Raw genomic sequence first — 21,962 nt, 5'->3', positions numbered from 1 at the left:
ATTGTATTTCTGTTGGATCAGTGATGATATCCCCTTTTTCATTTTTTATTGCATCTATTTGATTCTTCTCTCTTTTCTTCTTTATTAGTCTTGCTAGCGGTCCATCAATTTTGTTGATCTTTTCAAAAAACCAGCTCCTGGATTCATTAATTTTTTGAAGGGTTTTTTGTGTCTCTATTTCCTTCAGTTCTGCTCTGATTTTAGTTATTTCTAGCCTTCTGCTAGCTTTTGAATGTGTTTGCTCTTGCTTTTCTAGTTCTTTTAATTGTGATGTTAGGGTGTCAATTTTGGATCTTTCCTGCTTTCTCTTGTGGGCATTTAGTGCTATAAATTTTCCTCTACACACTGCTTTGAACGTGTCCCAGAGATTCTGGTATGTTGTGTCTTTGTTCTCGTTGGTTTCAAAGAACATCTTTATTTCTGCCTTCATTTCATTATGTACCCAATAGTCATTCAGGAGCAGGTTGTTCAGTTTCCATGTAGTTGAGCGGTTTTGACTGAGTTTCTTAATCCTGAGTTCTAGTTTGATTGCACTGTGGTCTGAGAGACAGTTTGTTATAATCTCTGTTCTTTTACATTTGCTGAGAAGAGCTTTACTTCCAACTATGTGGTCAATTTTGGAATAGGTGTGGTGTGGTGCTGAAAAAAATGTATATTCTGTTGATTTGGGGTGGAGAGTTCTGTAGATGTCTATTAGGTCCACTTTATGTAGAGCTGAGTTCAATTCCTGGATATCCTTGTTAACTTTCTGTCTCGTTGATCTGTCTAATGCTGACAGTGGGGTGTTAAAATCTCCCATTATTATTGTGTGGGAGTTTAAGTCCCTTTGTAGGTCACTGAGGACTTGCTTTATGAATCTGGGTGCTCCTGTGTTGGGTGCATATATATTTAGGATAGTTAGCTCTTCTTGTTGAATTAATCCCTTTATCATTATGTAATGGCCTTCTTTGTCTCTTTTGATCTTTGTTGGTTTAAAGTCTATTTTATCAGAGACTAGGATTGCAACCCCTGCCTTTTTTTGTTTTCCAGTTGCTTGATAGATCTTCCTCCATCCCTTTATTTTGAGTCTATGTGTGTCTCTGCACGTGAGATGGGTTTCCTGAATACAGCACACTGATGGGTCCTGACTCCTTATCCAGTTTGCCAGTCTGTGTCTTTTGATTGGAGCATTTAGCCCATTTACATTTAACGTGAATATTGTTATGTGTGAATCTGATCCTGTCATTATGATGTTAGTTGGTTATTTTGCTCGTTAGTTGCTATAGTTTCTTCCTAGCCTCGATGGTCATTACAGCTTGGCATGTTTTTGCAGGGGCTGGTACCGGTTGTTCCTTTCCATGTTTAGTGCTTCCTTCAGGAGCTCTTTTAGGGCAGGCCTGGTGGTGACAAAATCACTCAACGTTTGCTTGTCTGTAAAGTATTTTAATTCTCCTTCACTTATGAAGCTTAGTTTGGCGGGATAGGAAATTCTGGGTTGAAAATTCTTTTCTTTAAGAATGTTGAATATCGGCCCCCACTCTCTTCTGGCTTGTAGAGTTTCTGCTGAGAGATCAGCTGTTAGTCTGATGGGCTTCCCTTTGTGGGTAACCAGACCTTTCTCTCTGGCTGCCCTTAACATTTTTTCCTTCATTTCAACTTTGGTGAATCTGACAATTATGTGTCTTGGAGTTGCCCTTCTCGAGGAGTATCTTTGTGGCGTTCTCTGTATTTCCTGAATCTGAATGCTGGCCTGCCTTGCTAGATTGGGGAAGTTCTCCTGGATAATATCTTGCAGAGTGTTTTCCAACTTGGTTCCATTCTCCCCGTCATTTTCAGGTACACCAATCAGACGTAGGTTTGGTCTTTTCACATAGTCCCAAATTTCTTGGAGGCTTTGTTCATTTCTTTTTATTCTTTTTTCTCTAAACTTCCCTTCTCTCTTCATTTCATTCATTTCATCTTCTATCAGCAATACCCTTTCTTCCAGTTGATCGCATCTGCTACTGAGGCTTCTGCATTCTTCGCGTAGTCCTCGAAACTTGGCTTTCAGCTCCATCATCTCCTTTAAGCCCTTCTCTCCATTGGTTATTCTAGTTATCCATTCTTCTAATTTTTTTTCAAAGTTTTTAACTCCTTTGCTATTGTTTTGAATTTCCTCTCGTAGCTCAGAGTAGTTTGATCGTCTGAAGCCTTCTTCTCTCAACTCATCAAAGTCATCCTCCATCCAGCTTTGTTCCGTTGCTGGTGAGGAACTGCGTTCCTTTGGAGGAGGAGAGGTGCTCTGTTTTTTAGAGTTTCCAGTTTTTTTGGTCTGTTTTTTCCCCATCTTTGTGGTTTTGTCTACTTTTTGTCTTCGATGATGGTGATGTACCGATGGGTTTTTGGTGTGGATGTCCTTTCTGTTTGTTAATTTTCCTTCTACCAGACAAGACCCTCAGCTGCAGGTCTGTTGGAGTTTACTAGAGGTCCACTCCAGACCCTGTTTGGCTGGGTGTCAGCACCGGTGGCTGCAGAACAGCGGATTTTCGTGAGACCACAAATTCAGCTGTCTGATAGTTCCTCTGAAAGTTTTGTCTCAGAGGAGTACCCGGTTGAATGAGGTGTCAGTCTGTCCCTACTGGGGGGGTGCCTCCCAGTTAGGCTGCTCAGGGGTGAGGGACCCACTTTAGGAGGCAGTCTGTCCGTTCTCAGATCTCCAGCTGCATGCTGGGAGAACCACTACTCTCTTCAAAGCTGTCAGTCAGACAGGGACATTTAAGGCTGTGGAGGTTCTCGCTGAGTTTTCGGTTGTCTGTGCCCTGGCCCCAGAGGTGGAGCCTACAGAGGCAGGCAGGCCTCCTTGAGCTGTGGTGGGCTCCACCCAGTTCGAGCTTCCTGGCTGCTTTGTTTACCTAAGCAAGCCTGGGCAATGGCGGGCGCCCCTCCCCCAGCCTCGTTGCCGCCTTGCAGCTTGATCTCAGACTGCTGTGCTAGCAATCAGCAAGACTCTGTGGGCATAGGACCCTCCGAGCCAGGTGCGGGACACAATCTCCTAGTGTGCCGTTTTCCAGGCCCGTTGGAAAAGTGCAGTATTAGGACGGGACTGACCCGATATTCCAGGTGCCGTCTGTTTCCCCTTTCTTTGACTAGGAAAGGGAACTCCCTGACCCCTTGCGCTTCCCGAGTGAGGCAATGCCTCGCCCTGCTTCGGCTCGCGCACAGTGCGCTTCACCGACTGTCCTGAACCCACTGTTAGGCACTCCCTAGTGAGATGAAACCCGTACCTCAAGCAGAAATGCAGAAATCACCCGTCTTCTGTGTCGCTGGGGCTGGGAGCTGGAGACCGGAGCTGTTCCTATTCGGCCATCTTGGCTCCACCCCGGTTTGTCATTTTTAGGTATCTTCTTTTTATGTTCCAAAATTTGTTGTTGAATTCTATGTATACAAAAGTAATAAATAAAATTGCTATTTTAATACTGAAATAAAAGATCTTTACCAAACACATTGAATTCTGAAACCATGTCAGGCAATATGAGACCTAATATCAGAATTTTAATGTCCCATACACTTCAAAGTTTTAAAGCTTACAAGTTTATTAAGCTTATAATTAAAGAAGAAAAAAAGTAAAGTACTCATAAATGGACGAAGCGCAGCTCAGTAAATGGACTCTAGTTAGCTAGACATCATGCAAAGTGTCCTGCACTCAGAGTAAGTCCTCACTCCGTAACCAATAGGTATTTTGTTTTCAGACAAGTTGCTTCTCTTAGGCTTCGTGGTTTCTTCTGAAAATACGGATTTTACTACCTTACTTCACTAGGTTGTTAGGAAGGTATAATGAGATTACATGTTTAAATTTTCAGAGAAATAGTAAAGCAATGGAATAATTTATTCTTGAACTTTGTTGCTGAAATCATTTTGGAATCCCAAATAAAACTTGGTGTGTGTTTTTTTCTGTAAGTTCTAATATTCAAATGTTGCAGTTTTCAGAAAATGTTATTGTGCTAATTTTGGTTATTAGTTGTATTCTTTGTGGCTTGTAATTCAGGGCATTTTACCTAATTCATAACTAATCTCATTAAAATAGATGACCTAACTGTCTCCTATCACTGAGCTCATCAATCACACCAAGGGCAGAAACCTAATGGGTGTCAAAACATGGCTTGGACAACTACCGCTCCTTCTCTACGTCCCTCAAACTCTAAGCCAGCAGATCTGTGCTAGGATGCTGGATCCCCATGGTCCTCTCCAACTAACAGACAAGACGAAACCCTGCTTTGATTGTTTTTCAGTTCCATGAAGGAAATGCAAGTTCACATTTTCTCATTTCCAAGACATGTGCCAACGACAAGTAACATCCCATTATTACTCAGCTCTGTTCTCATTTCAGAGATCACCTTACATCAATAGTTTTATAGTGATAATCACAATTTCAATATTGGGTGTCTTCTGTTTTGGTTTCACTCACACTGCTTCCTTGGAGCTACTCAACAAATACTCAAATGACCTTCCCGGGACTATGCAAAATATGGAATGCTTTCTGAATATGTGTGCCATCCCTAGGCAGCAGCCATGCTTATTTGCTCTGTATTGATCGAATTTTAAAATATGTGCTGCTGAAACAAGTACTAAGCCTGTTTGATACATGGATACTCGTGAGTCCTGGATGAGGCTTAGCTCTGTTAAATCCAACTCACCCACTTTAGATTCAGAGAATTTGATTGAATGGCTTCCTGTGAGGTAGAATTTTAAAATATATTTAAAACTTGAGGAAGAGTTGTGATTAGCCCAGGAGATTTTCATTATCACAGAGACACCTTACTTGAGGGGCCAACTACAAGTTGGTTCCCACTACTCAGTGGAAAGATAACATGGAACCTTCTGCTACCTAACCAAAGCTGCTCCACAGGATGTAAAAAAAAAGCCTCAAGGTACAGATCTGATAGCAAAAGGGAAAGGGAAACCTAATCTCTTCCTGCAACATTATTTGAACATCCCTGACTGTTGAGAACAGTCCCAACTAATATTGGTTAAAGAAAAGACAAATATGGCTCTCAAAGGATAACACACCATGAATGCCTAGGCTAAGCCTAGCTAAGATGTGAGCTCCAAATAAGGTTTTTAGTGTAGGGTGAGGATCAACTTGCTCAATATTTGTGTTGGTAAAGCTAGGAGGCCTAGCTGCCAGATCAGGGTGCTGGGAACAGTGACTGAGCATAAGTACATAAACTGATAAACACCACAAACTAATAAAACTAATAAATACATGAACTCTGTGTATGAATCAGCATGAAAACTGAGGGGCCTGAGTGAGTGAAGGCATCCTGGTGGCAAAGGTCAATCATTATCAGATTGCAGGACTGGTTACAATGGCAACAATACAGCAAGTGAGTCTATGGAAACAACAGAATGATCAGAATGGCCTTTTTCCCTTCTTCTGACTTGTAAAGAAAGATTGCCTTCCTTCAACTTAGGAAACCCCTTAGCTTCTTGAAAATTTAAAGAAAGAAGACACAGGAGATAGCCCCAGGGGAAAATACAAGATTTTCTGCTAAATTGGCCATTTCAAGACCCAACAACTAATCAGAAAAGTCAGGCCAGGCATGGTGGCTAGCACTGTGAGAGGCCGGGGCAGGGGGATTACTTGAGCTCAGGAGTTCAAGACCAGCCAGGGTAACAGAGTGAGACCTTGTCTCCACACAACAAAATAAAAAAAAGAAAGGAAAGGAAAAGAAGTCAAAGATGTGGCTCTCTTTATCCCATGCATGGGGATTATAACTTAGAATAAAATGAACAACACTGAGATCCCTAGGGATAAAGGTCTTAAAAATCCTGAAAAAAATCTTGCACTCTACTTCTAACTAACCTAGACTTCTGCTTGATTTCTGGCTAAAAGGTAGACGAACTCATTGCTATTTCAAAGTATCTGAACCAAACTAGGAACTCTCACCTAATGTATAAGATGGAAGAGTTGCAATTATTTTAAACTTCAGTTTAGTATTAACTGGCCTTTTAACATAAACACTTACTTTGTCAAATGGCGAGAAATAGCATAATCGTCTGCATCTCGTCCACACATGTCTTGAGTAAAGACATTAACATTTTGCTTAAGAAGGATGTTGACAATACCCGGTGAGTCATAGTGCACGGCAAGCATGAGGGCTGTTCTAAAATAACAAAGACATCACTCTACTCAAGAACTTTAATAAAGACTTTTTTAAACAGCTAGTTTGATACACTTTACCAATTTAATATCCACCTGTCAGTGTAGACGTAATAACCATTTGCAGGTACTAGCTTCGGTCTATAAGCATCTAGGGTGCTCAAGTGTTCGTCTTTGTAAATTATCACCAAGGCTAAAAGAAAAGGACAAGGAAGCCTCTTGTCCCACTGGGGTGTGACATAATACAAGTTGCTAACTAATAGTCCTTTGATGGCCAAGAAACTGTGCTGAGATCACTTATCTAAAGCAGGCAAAGATTTAGATGAAGATTTCCCCATTGCTTTCCTAGTCTGATATATTACAATTCAAATCAGCCAGGGGTCAGATAAGAGTTATCTGCAGGCTGAAAACAACAACAACAATAATCATAATAAGGACAATTCTAGTAGTCATGAACTAAAGTTCCACACTTTAAAAATTAATAAAACTGGTCAGGTGCAGTGGCTCATGCCTGTAATCGCAGCACTTCGGGAAGCCAAGGAGAGCAGATCACAAGGTCAAGAGATTGAGGCCATCCTGGCCAATATGGTGAAATCTCATCTCTACTAAAAATACAAAACTTAGCTGGGCATGGTGGCCAGCACCTGTAGTCCCAGCTAGTTGGGAGGCCGAGGCAGGAGAATCACTTGAGCCTGGGAGGTGGAGGTTGCAGTGAGCCAAGATCACACCACTGTACTCCAGCCTGGCAACAGAGCGCGACTCCGTCTCAAAAAAAAAAAAAAAACTATTACAAAACCCTTTAGCTAATAAAAGATTACAGTACCAAAAACATCCAATTATAAATAACAAACACTCTATATTATAAGAGAAGATGAATCCTACTCTATACTGTTCTTTATGTCACTCCGTCCAAATATTTGATCTATCTGATTATTCATGGTGATATTTTTCACTATATGCCAATAATTGCGTTAATCTTCTTATTAATATTTCTGACTTCAGTGACTGTTACCACTCTAGAATATGCAGGTTTTTATTTTTTTTTTAAAAAAAAAAAAAGAACTACTGTACCGTCTCAGCTTATCAACGGCCTGTGTACTTGCTTTGTTTTTCAATAAAAATTCCACCATTTTCTCTTTCTTGCAAATTATAGCGAATAAAAGTGGGGTATTTTTGTCCTATAAAATAGCAGAAAACACTTAATAATTCACAAAATTACATATTTCTCAACTGAACTGAAAATGTTCTCTAAGATGCTTTGAACTTCAACATACAATATAGAAAGGAAGTAAATGAAAAGCAGTCCCTTCCTTCTCACTCCTCTGTGCTTTCTGATGTGCTGCTCTTTGCCTTGTAAACAACCCTCCTCTGTCTCCCCGGATTAACTGTGGTCATTGCCACAACTCACTTTAAACATTTACCAGTCCCAAGAATCCTTGCTTTGATCACAGCACTTAACATGGTACATTGTAATCATTTCACTGTTTCCCACCGAAACCAAGAGCTTCTTGAGGCAAGGGCTGTATCTGTTGTCTCTATAGCCCCAACACCCTAAGACATAGTAGCAAACATGTTGAGTTGTTTACATAAATTAATAATCTAAATTATTCTCACTAAAGCAGTGTTTCTTAAACTATATTCCAAATATGTGCTTTACCAGAAGTATTATACACCCCAAGAGAAAGACTCCGTGACTTTGAGAAGTATTACAAAACTGTATGATATGTCCAATAATCAAGAAATCTCTTGAATTTTACCTAATCCCCATTTGACAATACTATTTGTGGCAAATTTTAACATTTGAGGAATTAAGAGTTTCAGAGATACAGTTGCCAGAGCTTCCCAATACAGTTGGAGGCTTCCTCTGGGTGGTACAAACTTGCTTGATTCACTACTATCAGTGGTGTCAGGATCCCAGATGCCAATGTCACACACTCCTGCTCCAAATGGCTCACCATGGAAATGAGCTCTGAATTAAGAGAGATTGGCTTCAAATGCACTTATTTTTCTTATTAAATAGTCCATGGGTTTTTTTCGCAAATACAAGAGAATAGATTTTTATCTTTCCTGTTAGAAAGCTCAGTACATTCTGTGCAAGAGAGACAGGTTTAGAAAACTTAAGAACAAATATTTAAAAAACCAAAGCTCAGTAAGAAATACTATTCTCAATTATAATGGTAATCCCGGGATCCTAGTGCAGCTCTACTTTTTAAATCCATTTCTTACTGGCTTCCACTTAAATGGCTACTTAAAATTATTTTATTTTTTATTTTAGACAAAGTATAAACCAGAAATAAAAACATAATGGCTTGTCAATAAAAGTTCTCATACTGATCCATATGAGTTATTTCTGGCATGATAGAACCCGGTAAGTCACTTGAATTTCTAAGGAAGAGCACTGAGGAGAAAGATGTAATGTCTGCAATATTCGTAAATTATCCAACTATAACCAGGAATAACCTAAAAAGGCTTCTAGGCATTCTTATGGGCAGATAATTATTTGTGGTATACATAAAGAAAAGAGTGTCAAAGGCTTCTAAATTCTAAAATTCATCTCCATAACGGAGGGATTTATATACTCTATAGACTACATATTATGACAAATATGCGCTGACTTAAAAACGTTGAAATCTTTATCAAAATATACTATACCATAGGAGTTGTAAACTCAAATACTTACAAGGACAAAGGAAGGTTGCCTGAGTAAAGGAAGTACTACGGTGGGCACAGTAGCAAACTGGAGAATACATGCCTTCTCTAAAGGGGCAACCTCTGCACAGCAGACCAAACAGTGATAGAAACTCAGGGGACACCAGATTTGATTCTTTAGAATAAGCCTGAAGTCCAGATTTCTACACCAGTCTTCTAAATTTTACATGTTGATTCAACTTATAGAGGCGAACAAACAAATCTGTGTACCACATTAGAATATAGCCCCCCTTGTGTTTTTATATTCGGTATTAATGTGTTACTAAATGGTTGTGTATAATCCAAGTATTTGCGTGTAAAATATTTTCTTCCTCTAGTATCATATGTTTTACCAAAACATCAGGCTCTCATATATAATAAAAATTGCTAAAAAGAGACTCATAATTCCTGCTTCAAGAATTTTTCCAACATTCATTCATTTAAAATATATTTGTATATAATTTTCCCAGATCATTAACCAAATAGATAATTGGCTCATAGGACTGCTAAAACTAAATTATTAAAATAATTCATATCTGTATTTTTATTAACTCCATGGATTTCAGTGTTTAAAACTGACATTTTGGTTATGCTAAAGCTCTATAAACTTAACAAACATACTGAGCTAGTTCATAATACAACTTCAACTAAAAAAAAATAGTTTAGGATTTGCTCCTATTCTAACTGAGAAAGCCCAACTTGTAATGAACATTTGCTGACACACAATCAATCATGTGCATGGTGACAAAGGGACATCAAATCATGAAAAAGTCAGCCTCTACTTATTGAAAGATTACCCATAAGCAAATTTCCAAAGACTCTCTGAATGTTAGTGAATGATTAATGGTGGGAAGGAAAAGGTGTTATTCTGTAAGCTGAGAGATATTGCCTGTAATATTTCCTTTCACTTCCCAGTCACAGACGTAGAGGAAGACAGATAAGTCAGGCTAATATTACTGAAAAGGAGAACTTTGAAGGAAGTAGCACCTATCGAATGCCAATTCTTCTACAGATTTCTTACGTTTCTGAGATACAGAAATTTATGTGTTCGCTTATCTATTCTGGGGTTCTTAATCAGGAGTGTATCCAAACCTTGAGGTTTTTTTTTTTTTTTTTTTTTTTTTTTTCCTGTTATTGTTGTTAGAGGCAAGAGTCTCACTACGTTGCTCAAGGTGAACTTAAACTCAGGCTCAAGCTGGGACTACAGGAACATGTCACTGTGCCCAGCTTCAAGAAAACGGTTTCAAAAATGTTCAGGCCGTATTACGTCTATAACATCAAAATCCTCAGGGGAAAGCCTATAATTGTAGATTTTTCACAAAATGTCCTCAGGTCACTGTAATGCACAGTTCTGAGAATTAGTGCAGCGATTGCTTCACAGTCTCATCTCTCACCTCCATGGCTAATTCTCTTTATCAGTTGGACATGTGACCAAAAAGAGAAAAGAGTGAGTCATTTATTAAAGCTCCAGTTAAGTTTCCTGGGTATGGGTAGAGCAGAGAGAAGTAAACTCAAAATCCCACTTGATTTTGCTATTTATAAGCTCCTTATCTCCCACCTTCCCACCAAGAAAATGTAGGTTTGAGAGGAGTCTTTAGACTCTTATCTAAGTGGCTGTTTCTGCCCGGATGGACAATAAGTCAGTTAAGAATTTGTTGCACCTACTGCTGAAGTGTTTCTCACTTCATCACCACCTATTCACTGCCAATCTGGTTTCCTCAAAGTCTTCCTAAAATTAATCTCTAGGCAAGTTTCAATTCACTCTCATTTTCAAACCAAACATTATTGGACCCAAAGCAAAAGAGCGCCTTGTCTCAACACATAAACTGGAAGAACAACAAACCAAAAAAAAAAAAAAAAAAAAAAAACTCTTTTTGGCATTTTCCCTCATTACCTAATTTCCAAGTGACCTGCATATTTCTGATTGCTCTCCTTTTGCCTTCCCATTTTTCCCTCTTAAGCCTTGTGCCACTGAGAGATGATACATCAGTTTCTCAGAAAATTATCAGCAGCAGCAACAGGTCCACTTATTGTAAGTTGCTTTAGTTTTGTTCGAGTTTTAAGAGAAAGCCTATTTCCAGGGCATATTTTCTTTCCTGTGTTGTTTTCCACTAATTGGGGGGAAAAGAAGGAAAGAATAACCCTGCATAGAAAAAAAGTTGAAAAGGTTTTTACCTTTAACAGATTCACAAATATTTTCCAAAGTGCGTTTTATAAAGCTGTACCCTTTCATGCTCCTTTAAAAGTATCAATATTTAAAATAAAATCTTGGACAGTTATTTCAAAATAATTTGCATTTGCATTCAGGGAATGGTTGAGCTTCCAAACATAAAAAATTGACCCTTACCTATGTCAATGTTAAAGCAACTATTTTGGAAAGAAAGTTGATTGATCTATACCTTGTCCAGTGCTTCAATATTTGCACCATGGAAAAGCAGTTTTTCTGCCAGCGAGGTGCTCTCGCTATACACAGCATAATGGAGAGCAGTGTTGCCGTAGATATCCTTAAGGTTTGGATTGGCGCCATGTTCCAGCAGAACAACGGCACAAGCCTCTTCCTGGCAATGGACAGCCTGTCCGTATTAGACCAAGAAATAGATTGTAAATTCCAAGAATTCAAAATACACATTCCCCACAGGTTTCACCAACTACTTATATTTAAATGAGATCAATTTATTTTAATCCTATATATGCAAATCAAATCCATCTCATGCTGAAAGAGTTGGCTCTAATGTACCTGTATCAAAGGCGTTCTGTTTTCTTTGTCACAGATATCAATCTGGCATTTTCTGCTAACCAGGAGGGTGACCACTTTCACATGGCCACTGGCACAGGCCAAATGTAGAGCAGTTCTACGAGAGTAAGACGACTTTTTAGGAAACTGTAGTGCAACATCTCAAAACATAAAATCATTCATGTAACTGTAAAAATTCAATAGCATGTTTTTCCTCTGCCTTCAAAACAAATACTTAACTTTTTTGAAGAAAGTGCAATACTTACTAGCTCTTACTGCTCACTGCCTTAATGGAAACAGCAGCCTATTTGAAGAGAGCTCAGGCTTTGGATTCAGTTCAACTACAGCTTGAGTCCTACTTTAAACCCTGTCACTTACCAACTATTGCTTAACCGTTCTGTGCCTCAACTTCCTCATTAATAAAGATGACAATAGTAGCTATCTCATAGGACACCATTGTGATGCTTAAATGAGAAGCTATGTATTTAGAATAGTTCCTACAGCAACTCAATAATTGTAAGATTTTTGTTTTTTGAGACAAAGTCTCACTCTTTTGCCCAGGCTGGAGTGCAATGATGTAACTATAGCTCACTGCAGCCTGGAACTCCTGGGCTCAAGCGATCCTCCATCCCCAGCCTCCTGAGTAGCTGGGACTACAGATGTGCACCAGCATGCCCAGCTATTTATTTAAAAATTTGTGTAGAGTAAGAATCTCACTTTGTTGCCCAGGATGGTCTCAAACTCCTGGCATCGAGCAATCCTCTCACCTTAGCCTCCCGAAGTTCTGGGATTGCAGGTGTGAGCCACTGCACCCAGCCAGATATTATAATTGTTACTATTACTACTACTTAACAAAAACATTTTAATTAGGTAAAAGATACAATTATACCTACTTTGCAGGATGGCTGAAAGAGTAGTCACATTTCAATACTTCTGACATTCGAATGCCACTTATATTATTATAACTATAATTGGTAGCATTTTAAAATTTATCTTATTGATATATAAAATAGCGGGGCATCACACAATCCATGAGACCTTACAGTAAGTAGAATATGGTATACTCGGCAGGTCTAGGGCAGTTCTAGGCATATAACTGGCACATAAATACATTTTAGTTCTTAAAGGTACTGAGGGGAAAGAGCACTGAAATAACAATAATGCATTTTTTAAACAAATTAATTCCTTGATTTTCAAACAACTTGAAGCCAAAGAAAACTCATGATTCAAATGAATACATATGGCTCATTTTATTCAATACTTATACTTACAGAATATATGCAAATAAGACTTTCCAATGATTAATATTAGTATTTAAGACTGATAAACTTTTGAAAGGGCAGTTAAAGGTTATCTTCTACTGTTTTCTAACTTCAGAAATGCTTTTGTTTGAAAGGTGGGAGACAAAGTTTCAAGGAGATTAAGTCCCAATATTCCTATTTTAAATCTCTCAGCTTGTGCAGGCAGGGCAGGTAAACATGAAGTTAAGGGTCCTGAGAAATAGTAGAATATGTCTGCTACATAACAGGTACTCAGGTTGTGTTTGATGCATAAATGGAATGAAAGAATGGATGAATACAGCTGGGGAGTTCAATATTTTACAATAAACTCCTATCAAGCAATATTTTTGCAATAGTAATTATTTATATGTTCTTTTTATTTTAAAGAATACAATTAAAATGAAATGATTAATCGATCATTGTTTGCATCAATTGAATGAATATATAAGAAAAACATATGTACGTAATAAAATGCATAGATAATGAAATCTGGAAACTGATAAAAACATTCCCTTTTTACTTCTGAAGAGGCTAAAAGTTCAAAGAAGATAACAATACACACAATAATGATAAAAAAATAGAAAGCTAGAAATTATTTTTAATATTGTAAGATTCATATTCCTCTCTTCCCAAGGATTATTCCTTTATTAATAAACTTTACTAGAAGTTTTGTACATGCTCATTGCAGCAATCACAGATAAGAAAAAGGAAAAGAACTTTACTTAAAATACGAATGATCAGAAATTACAAATTTTATATTTTGTACATATTTTTTGCTAAAACAGGACCATAGTATATTTGTGTGTATGTATAATTCAACTGATTTTTTTTCCTCGCTAGCTATAACAAAATACATCTTTGCATATCAATGTACTTCTGTATCTATTGCCACCTTCAATGGTCACATATTATTCCTTCCTATGGATGCAACTGAAATTTATTTATAGGATCCATTCTATGGGTTCTTTTTAAAATAAGCGTTGCGAAAAATAAAGTGCATGTATGTTTATTTCCTAAGGGTGTATTAGTATAATGGAATTGATGGGTAAAGGGCATACATATTTTTTAAACGTAGTACTTACCACCAAATTACCAATTTGAAAAGTAATCAGCAACTTAGACTTTAAGCAGGAGTGTAAAACATCCTCACAACTATTGTGGCTAGAAAACTGTTTCATTCCTCTTTTAATTTAAATTCTTATACCAGAAATGTGAAGGACTTTTTCCTATATACACAAGTAACTTGTAGATCGGGAAAAAAGTAATTTGCCCAATTTTAGAGTTTTTGATGATTTGATTTGAAAGAACGCCTTGTAAAATGAAAATGTGCTTTTCATCTAATGTGTATATATAACTGATATATATAACAGATTATATCTGTAATATATATATGGTATATGTATCAGTAATACATATATCATATGATATATAATAAACAATATAGGCCGGGCACCGTAGCTCATGCCTGTAATCCCAGCACCTTGGGAGGCCAAGGCAGGCAAATCACTTGAGCTCAGGAGTTCGAGACCAGCCTGGCCAACATGGTGAAACCCCTCTCTACTAAAAATACAAAAATTAGCCAGGCATGCTGGCACCTGCCTGTAATCCCAGCTACATGGGAGGCTGAGCGAGGAGAATTGCTTGAACCTGGGAGGCAGAGGTTGCAGTGAGCCAAGATTGTGCCATTGGACACCAGCCTGGGCAAAGAAGTGACACTCTGACTCAAAAATAAGTAAATAAATAAATAAAGAATATAATGAATTCCCTATAAAATGAAAACATACTTTTATCTGAATATATATATAATATAATTAATATTTTTCAAGTAAGCTCTCTTTTGTTGTTTTTTTTTCTGAAACACAGGCAGTTTTAATTTTTAGTTTGCTAAATCAACCTTCAGAATGTCTGCTCGTGAGGTCATTCTTAGGAAGGCTTTTGTCAACATAAAGTGTACCTGCAAAATAAGCGTTTGTGTTTTCTTCTGGTACTTTACTCATTTGCATATGTAAAAATTTCAGTCTGTATTCCATCAGGAACTCATGCTTGTGACATAAAATTTCATTAGTTTTCTTCAAACAGCAGACATTTTAAATTAATAATTCATCCTTTCCTACTCTTCAATCCTTACGTATATCTCACATAATTTCACTGTGTCTGTGTTGCCTATTCTGTTCCATGCGTTTATCTGTCTTTTCAGCTGTTAGTAAACAATTAATTGTAGAAATTAATAGCACATTTTGATATCTAGAGGAGCAAGTGTTTTTTCACTCCATTATGAAATTTTTTTAAATGTCATCGCAATAGTGAAAGACAGCAGGTGTCATACAAAAATCTTAAAACCTTGATATTTTCATTCGGTCTATGTAAAATTGATAAACACAGAAAGAGCTCACATTTTGAGAAAAATGTGCCTTCCCATTCAAGAACACAGAACCCACCTCCCACTTCCAAGTTTCTCTCTAAGAACCTTCAGTAAAGAACCCACCTACAGAGGGGGATATGGATGTAAAACGGACAGTTTTATCTGAGAACTTTTCGCCTACTGAAAATAACTCAAGGTATTTTTGGGAGGGGAATGAGTTCTCTCATTAGGCACCTCCTATAATGTATATAAACCATGTTTTAAACGTGTACGTTAAAAATAACAACACCGTATATGCTTAAATTTGTGAGTTAAATCACTCAAATTCTCCACCAACTGCTCCAGCCAGGGAATTATGACGGATGGAAAACAGCTGCGGGTCCCTTTGGCTCCGCCGCTCAGAGGGTGCCCGGCGCCCTCCAAGGCCCCGTCCCAGGGGCTGCCGGAAAGCCGGGCCTGGAGACCCCCTCCCACCCCGGGCTGAGCCCCCGCTACCTGTGCTGCTTGTCCAGGGCGTCCAGGTCTCCGCTCCTGTGCGCCAGACAGCGCTCCACCTTCGCGGCGTCGCCCTTGACAGCCGCCTTGTGGATCGCCTGCAGTTGGGAGTCCCGGGTTCGGTACCCGGAACCCGTGTAGATGTGGTCTATGGCGCCCAGGACCCTCTGGCCCCTGCGGCTCCCGAAGCCGAACAGCTTCATGGGGGTGACTTCTCAGACCCCCAACCACCGACTCTTGAGAGGGGGCAGCTCCCTGTCACCTTTTCACCACCACCCCCCGCCCCCGCCGACCCAGCCCCAAATCCCCTATCCAACCCCAAATCCCCGATCCAACCCCAAATCCGCGATCCAACCCCCAATCCGCGATCCCAAATCTGTGATCCCCCAAAATCCGCGATCCAGCCCGGTCCAAAACAGCCTTCAGCAGCCTCCGACCTCTCAAGCCCAGTGAGCCTGGCAAAGATGTTGGGCGCGCGCCTGCACCGCGGTGGCCGTCGGGCTCCAGGAAACCGCTCCCAGGCGGCGCGCGCTGGCAGGTGGGGCTGCGGCCGCGGGCAGGCGCCGCTGGGCTCGCCGGTTCTCCTGGGCTCACTGGGTGGCCCCAGGATCGCACGCGCGCTGCCAGCCCGGCCTGAGGAGGAGGGCCGGTCTGGTCTTGCGGCCCGCCCCGCTTTTCCTCGGAAGGGAGATCGGGTGCTGGCAAGGGCACCCTCTATCAGGGCAGTCGCCTGTCTCCATTGCCGCCACATACTATGCAGAGGCAAGCCCTGGAGGCAGTCGGCCCTCTGTGGTAGGAGCCCAAATGACTCTGCTACTGGAGAAAAGGCATGATCTTACAGATTGTCAAAGAAGACATTCCAGGTATCTTGTTTTATCCAGGTCCCCTAAGGGTAACACATTCATCCTCGGTCATCACCCTCCCCCAACCTGGACCATGCTCTCCGCACCTCATTGTCAGTTCCCGGTCCCTGTCTCTCTGGGCTGATGACTTTGCTGCTTGCCACGGAGAGAAAATTAATCCAAGAGGTGTGATCTCTATTGCCTTTGGGCCCTTTGGTTAAATACGGTGGAGCTGTATGTTGGTTTGTGCTGGTTAAGGGCACAGGCTCTGGAGTGAGACTGCTGGGGCCCACACTGGGTCACCACTCATTCATGGCCTTGGACGACCCACAGGTGGTAGTGAGTACTGAGGCAGTGTCAGACAGGGCAAATACCCCCATCTGCAGGAGATGCTGTCACCATCTGGACCCAGACCAAGCTCCCCACACTGCCCTCTGTCCTCAGATGACGCCTACCTCCCCAAGTCTCCGCGGGCCCCGGGGTGGCGGGGGGAATCTGCTCTGCAAGTCTTCTCTACTCAAATTTCGGTTTCTTCCACCCTGCATCCCACCCTTGATTATAAATATGGCCAAGTCTTTTTGACTTTAAAAAAAAAAAAAAGAGGCTGGGCGCGGTGGCTCACGCCTGTAATCCCAGCACTTTGGGAGGCCGAGGCGGGTGGATCAGGAGGTCAGGAGCGGCCTACAGCAGCTCCTCCTGCCTGGCGGCGTGGGCCCGGGCGAGCAGCCCTGCTTCTGGACGGTGAGTCCTACCTGGGCGCCAGGCGCCCTCCGCCCTGCCTCGGGCCCACTTCCGGCTCGGGAGAGCGGACGTCAAGGTCTCCGGCCCCCGCCCTCCCGCCGCACGCGGGCCATCCCTGCCGAGGGCCTGGGCACCCTGCGCTGTCTCTCCGCCGACCCCGGGAGCGCCGATTCGCGCTCAGCCCTGCCTGTGGGATTCAAGTTTTGAAAACGCGCAGCTCCAGTAGAGGCGGGTCTTCGCGCTTCACCGGGGCGGCTGAAGCCTCGAAGGTCATGTTGGCTTGGTGGCCGTCCTTGTCCCCGCTTTCGTGTCCCGGGAGCACGGAACGAAGGCGTCTGTAATTTTGAGTCAGCAGCACGAGCACGATGTAGTCGCAAGGATGGGTTTTAGAGTCGGGCTGCCTAACCTCTCCGAGTCTCCGTGTTCCCGTCTGTTGAATGGGGCCATTGCGGGCATTACAGGACTGGCAGTATTAGCTGTTATTATTAAGAATGTCACCTTTTCAGAGCAGGGACTCTGTGTTCGTTGCATATCAGGGCCTGCTCTCAGCATGAGGCTCTTTCTCTGTTGGTAGCCATCCCTCTAGATACGCGCACGGGACCTGATATGTGTTTCTGACATAATGATAGTGTGTTGACAGAACCATGGCCGTGATCTGTCTCAAGGAAACGTTCACGTGTCAAATAGTCGCTCTCACTGTTTAGGTGACACGGTTCCTCAGCCTTGCACTGGTGTACGGGTGGTGGTTGAGGTCCCCGGGTCGGCCACGGGAACCTGGCTTAGCCTCCTGCTATCCCAGCGCCCTTGAGGTAGTCAGCTCAACGTCTTCACTGTAAGGGGAGATAGGCCAGTGCCGGGGCTCACGCCTGCGATCCCAGCACTTAGGGAGGCCGAGGCTGGAGAATCGCTTGAGTCCAGGAGTTGGAAACCAGCTTGGGTAGGGTAGCAGACCCTCCAATCTACATTTTTTTTAATTTTTTTTTTTTTTTTTTAGAGACGAGGTTTTGCTTCTTCGCCCAGGCCGGAGTGCAGCGGCGCAAACATAGCTCACTGCAGCCCCAAACTCAAGCGATCCTCCCGCCTCAGCCTCCGGAGTATCCGGGACTACAGCACCGTGGTTGATTTTTTAAAAATTTCTGGAGAGGCCAGGCGCGGTGGCTCACGCCTGTAATCCCAGCAGGCGGGCGGATCACGAGGTCAGGAAATCGAGACCATCCTGGCTAACACGGTGAAACCCCATCTGTACTAAAAATACAAAAAATTAGCCGGGCATGGTGGTGAGCGCCCGTAGTCCCAGCTGCTTGGGAGGCTGAGGCAGGAGAATGGCTTGAACGTGGGCGGTGGAGCTGGCAGTGAGCTGAGAGCGGGCCACTGCACTCCAGCCTGGGCGACAGAGCGAGACTCCGTCTCAAAAAAAAAAAAAAATTTCTGGAAAGATGGGGTTCACCATCTTGCTCAGTTGCCCAGGCTGGCCTCAAACTCCAGGACCCAGGCGATCCTCCCACCTCCTCCTCTCAAGTGTTGGGATTTCTGGCCTGAGCCACAGCTCCTGGCCTCTACAAATTTTTTTTTTTTTTTCCTTATCTGGGCTCAGTGGCTCATGACTATAGTCCCAGCAACTCGGGGGAACAAGGCAGGTCGCTTGGCACGGGAGGTTGAGGCTCCAGTGAGTTGTGATTGCGCTGCTATACTCCAGCGTGGGTGACAGACCCTGTCTCTTAAAAAAAAAAAGGGCAGGGGTGGGGAGGGGGAATAATAGTGCCTGCATTCATGACTTTTACTCTTTGAGGCTCCCTTGCCAGTCTTAGATCAATTTCTTCACTATGGTCATGCCACGCTGCCCTGTGGTAGATCCTTTTTTGGTTTCCTGTATCCATTTCCCTGTTTTACCAAGCTCTGATCCCTTTTCTTTTCTTCTTTTTTTTTTTTTTTTTTTTTGAGGCAGGGTCTCACTCTGTCACCCAGACTGTAGTGCAGTGGTGTGATCTGGAGTCACTGCAACCTCCGCCTCCAGGGTTCAAGCGATTCTCCTGCCTCAGCCTCCCGAGTAGCTGGGATTACAGGCGCCCCCCACTACGCCAGGCAAAATTTTGTATTTTTAGTAGAGATGGTGTTTCGTCATGTTGGCCAGGCTGTTCTCAAACTCCTGGCCTCAAGCAATCCATTTGGCCTCCCAAAGTGCTGGGATTACAGACGTGAGCCACCCTGTCCAGCCTGATTCCTTTTCTTTTGCTGCTCATGAATATTGGACTCAGACATACAGTTCCAGGTAGGGATCTGCGTTGTGAGCTTGCAATTTTATGTCAGAAGTGTTACCCAAAGGCCTTCCTTTTGAGTGACACTATTGTCCCTGTGAATATCACTCAGATGCTGATATATAAGGAAGTCCTCTGTGCTGACAGCTGTAGCTGATTGATTTGCGGGGGGTGGGGTGGGGGGGTTCACTGTCCTGATACATATTCTTTGGTACTCTCTGAAGATTTGCCTGGTGACACCTGGGCATTACTGTGCTGTGAGGGAGTCTGATAGGACAGGTTTTCCTTTATGTTCCTGCTGCCGTTAAAGATCAGAGACAGAAGTACTGCTTTCATGGTGAGGTTCCTGGGGAAGAGATTCTGATGTGTTGAGAGATGAGTTCTCAGGTGTTATGCCCAGAGGAATAAGACTGATGATAAAGCAACTGAAAAGTGCTCGTGTTGTCAAACATAAAGGCTAATTCTCCAAAATGCGGTGCTCTCAACTTAAATTTTGTGAATTAGTATCTCTTACATTATTCTTTGAATGATAGACATGCAGATCTTTGATTAGATATGCAGAGGAGAAGAAGTTTCATTGATGATTTCTTCATAGAACACAACCTCAGTGTTAAATTCAGTCACAGATTATTGCTAGGGATATTCCATGTCAACACAATTTGAAAATAGAGCCTAAAAAGGGCTTTTCAGTCAATATTTATGGAGGGCATACAGTGCCCAGTTCTGTAGTAAACTTTATGGTGACATAAAGACTTGCTTTATATGGTAATATGGTTTGAGTTTGGCCTCACCAAAACTCATGTTGAAATTTGTTCCCCATCGTGGTGGTATTGGGAGGTGGGGCCCAGTGGGAGGTGTTTGGGCCATGAGGGTGGAGCCCTCATGAGTGTCTTGGTGCCTGCCATTCTACAGGTAGTGAGTGAGTTCTGTGAGCTGTGGTGGGACTGGCTTAGTTTCAGAGACCTTAGGTTGTTATAACATAGAAGTTCCTCCCTCCTGGCATGTGGCTGCTTTGCCATTGACCTTCTCCCACCACGTTTTGATGTAGCACCTTCTCCTGCCATAATTTGACCTAGCATGTGATGCTCACCATAAGCCCAGCACCCTGTTTCTCATACTTACCCTCTTGCAGAACTGTGAGCTAAATAAACCTTTCTTTGTAAATTACCCAGCTTCAGCACTCTGTTACAGCGGAACAGAACGGACTAAGACTAAGACGTGGCGATATAAAGACCCCTTCATATTACCTCTGCACCACTCCTGTTCCCTGTACTCAGAGCTTTTGTTTGGTTACATTGTTATGCCATAGTGTAACTGATTTGTCCCATGATTTTCTTCCCTATGTTTCTATGCTTCTTAGGGGTGGGAACTGGTTCTGATTCCCCTTTGGACACCCCACTGCTTGACAGCACCTGACCTGGAGTTGTTGACTTGTCTAGCTTGAATAACATTTCATTTTAATCTATCCCCTTAATGGATTTGGCATTGGAAAAAAACTCTTAAGTTGCATTCTTATCTGTTATCAGTGGTTGTTTCATAGGCCAAGTGTTCTGGTGGTTGGGCAAGGTGTAACACAACATAAGCTCCAAAGTCTCCCAGGCCAGTATTGCACTCAGACAAAAACAATGTTGGTGTTCCTGTCCTGTCTTGCTGTGTAGAATTGTGTGTTTATTTGAAGTTAAATCATCTCATTCTGTTTTTTTATTGACGTTTTAATTTACAAACCATTCTTCATCTTAAATGTACACTTCATTGGTTTTTAACATATTCATAAAGTTGTGCAGCCATCATCACTGTCTCCAATTCCAGAACATTTTCAGCACTCCAGAAAGAAGCCCTGTGACCATTAGTAATCATTTCACATTTCTCTGTAATCATTCCCCCAACTCTAGGCAACTACTAATGTATCTCTCTAGGGATTTGCCTATTCTAGACATTTCATATAAATTGAATCATAATATGTGACCTTTTGTGTCTGCCTTCTTTCACTTAGTATGATGTTTTCAGGGTTCATCCACGTGTCAGTACTTCATTCCTTTGTTTGAGTGACTGGTATTCTCTTGTATGGGTATACCACATTTTATTTATCTGTTCATCATCAGGTGGTGAACGTTTGGCTTGTTCCTACTTTTTGACTGTTATGAATAAGGCTTCTGTGAACATTTGTGTGCATATTTTTTGTGGACATGTGTTTTCAGCTTTCTTGGATAGGGGTGGCATTGCTGGGTCATATGGTACCATTTTGGAGATCTGTCAAACTGTTTTCCAAAGTGGCTACACCATTTTACATTCTCACCAGCACAGTGTACAGGGCTCCAGTTTTTCACATCCTCACCCACACTTGTCTGTCTTTTTGATTATAGTGGGTATGAGGTGGTTTTATTTGGTTTTGTAATTTTTATAACCTTTTATTTTTTTGACACGGAGTCTCACTCCATCGCCCAGGC

At 41.8% G+C, this 21,962-nt stretch overlaps 1 protein-coding gene, 1 non-coding gene and 1 pseudogene across 2 annotated transcripts in view; 1 reads left to right on the top strand and 2 right to left on the bottom strand.

Moving 5' to 3' along the window:
- The window catches only part of LOC129461010 (ankyrin repeat domain-containing protein 18A-like), a 71,072-nt pseudogene extending 55,192 nt beyond the window's left edge, over positions 1–15,880 (bottom strand).
- On the bottom strand, positions 4,478–4,584 carry LOC129461401 (U6 spliceosomal RNA). The gene has a single exon (XR_008650539.1). It is a non-coding gene; the product is annotated as a U6 spliceosomal RNA (small nuclear RNA).
- Positions 15,881–16,141: 261 nt separating the features above from the next.
- LOC129488393 (AFG3-like protein 2) overlaps positions 16,142–21,962 on the top strand; it is a 41,305-nt gene continuing 35,484 nt past the window's right edge. The window contains exons 1-4 of the mRNA XM_063638516.1: positions 16,142–16,469; positions 16,559–16,705; positions 16,964–17,091; positions 17,186–17,260. Coding sequence (XP_063494586.1) covers positions 16,142–16,469; positions 16,559–16,705; positions 16,964–17,091; positions 17,186–17,260 — 678 coding nt within the window. The remainder of the gene's footprint in view (positions 16,470–16,558; positions 16,706–16,963; positions 17,092–17,185; positions 17,261–21,962) is intronic.

The sequence above is a fragment of the Symphalangus syndactylus genome, chromosome 1 (genome assembly GCF_028878055.3).
Source record: "Symphalangus syndactylus isolate Jambi chromosome 1, NHGRI_mSymSyn1-v2.1_pri, whole genome shotgun sequence".
Lineage (NCBI taxonomy): Eukaryota > Metazoa > Chordata > Mammalia > Primates > Hylobatidae > Symphalangus > Symphalangus syndactylus.
This window is presented reverse-complemented; position numbering and strand designations above follow the sequence as displayed.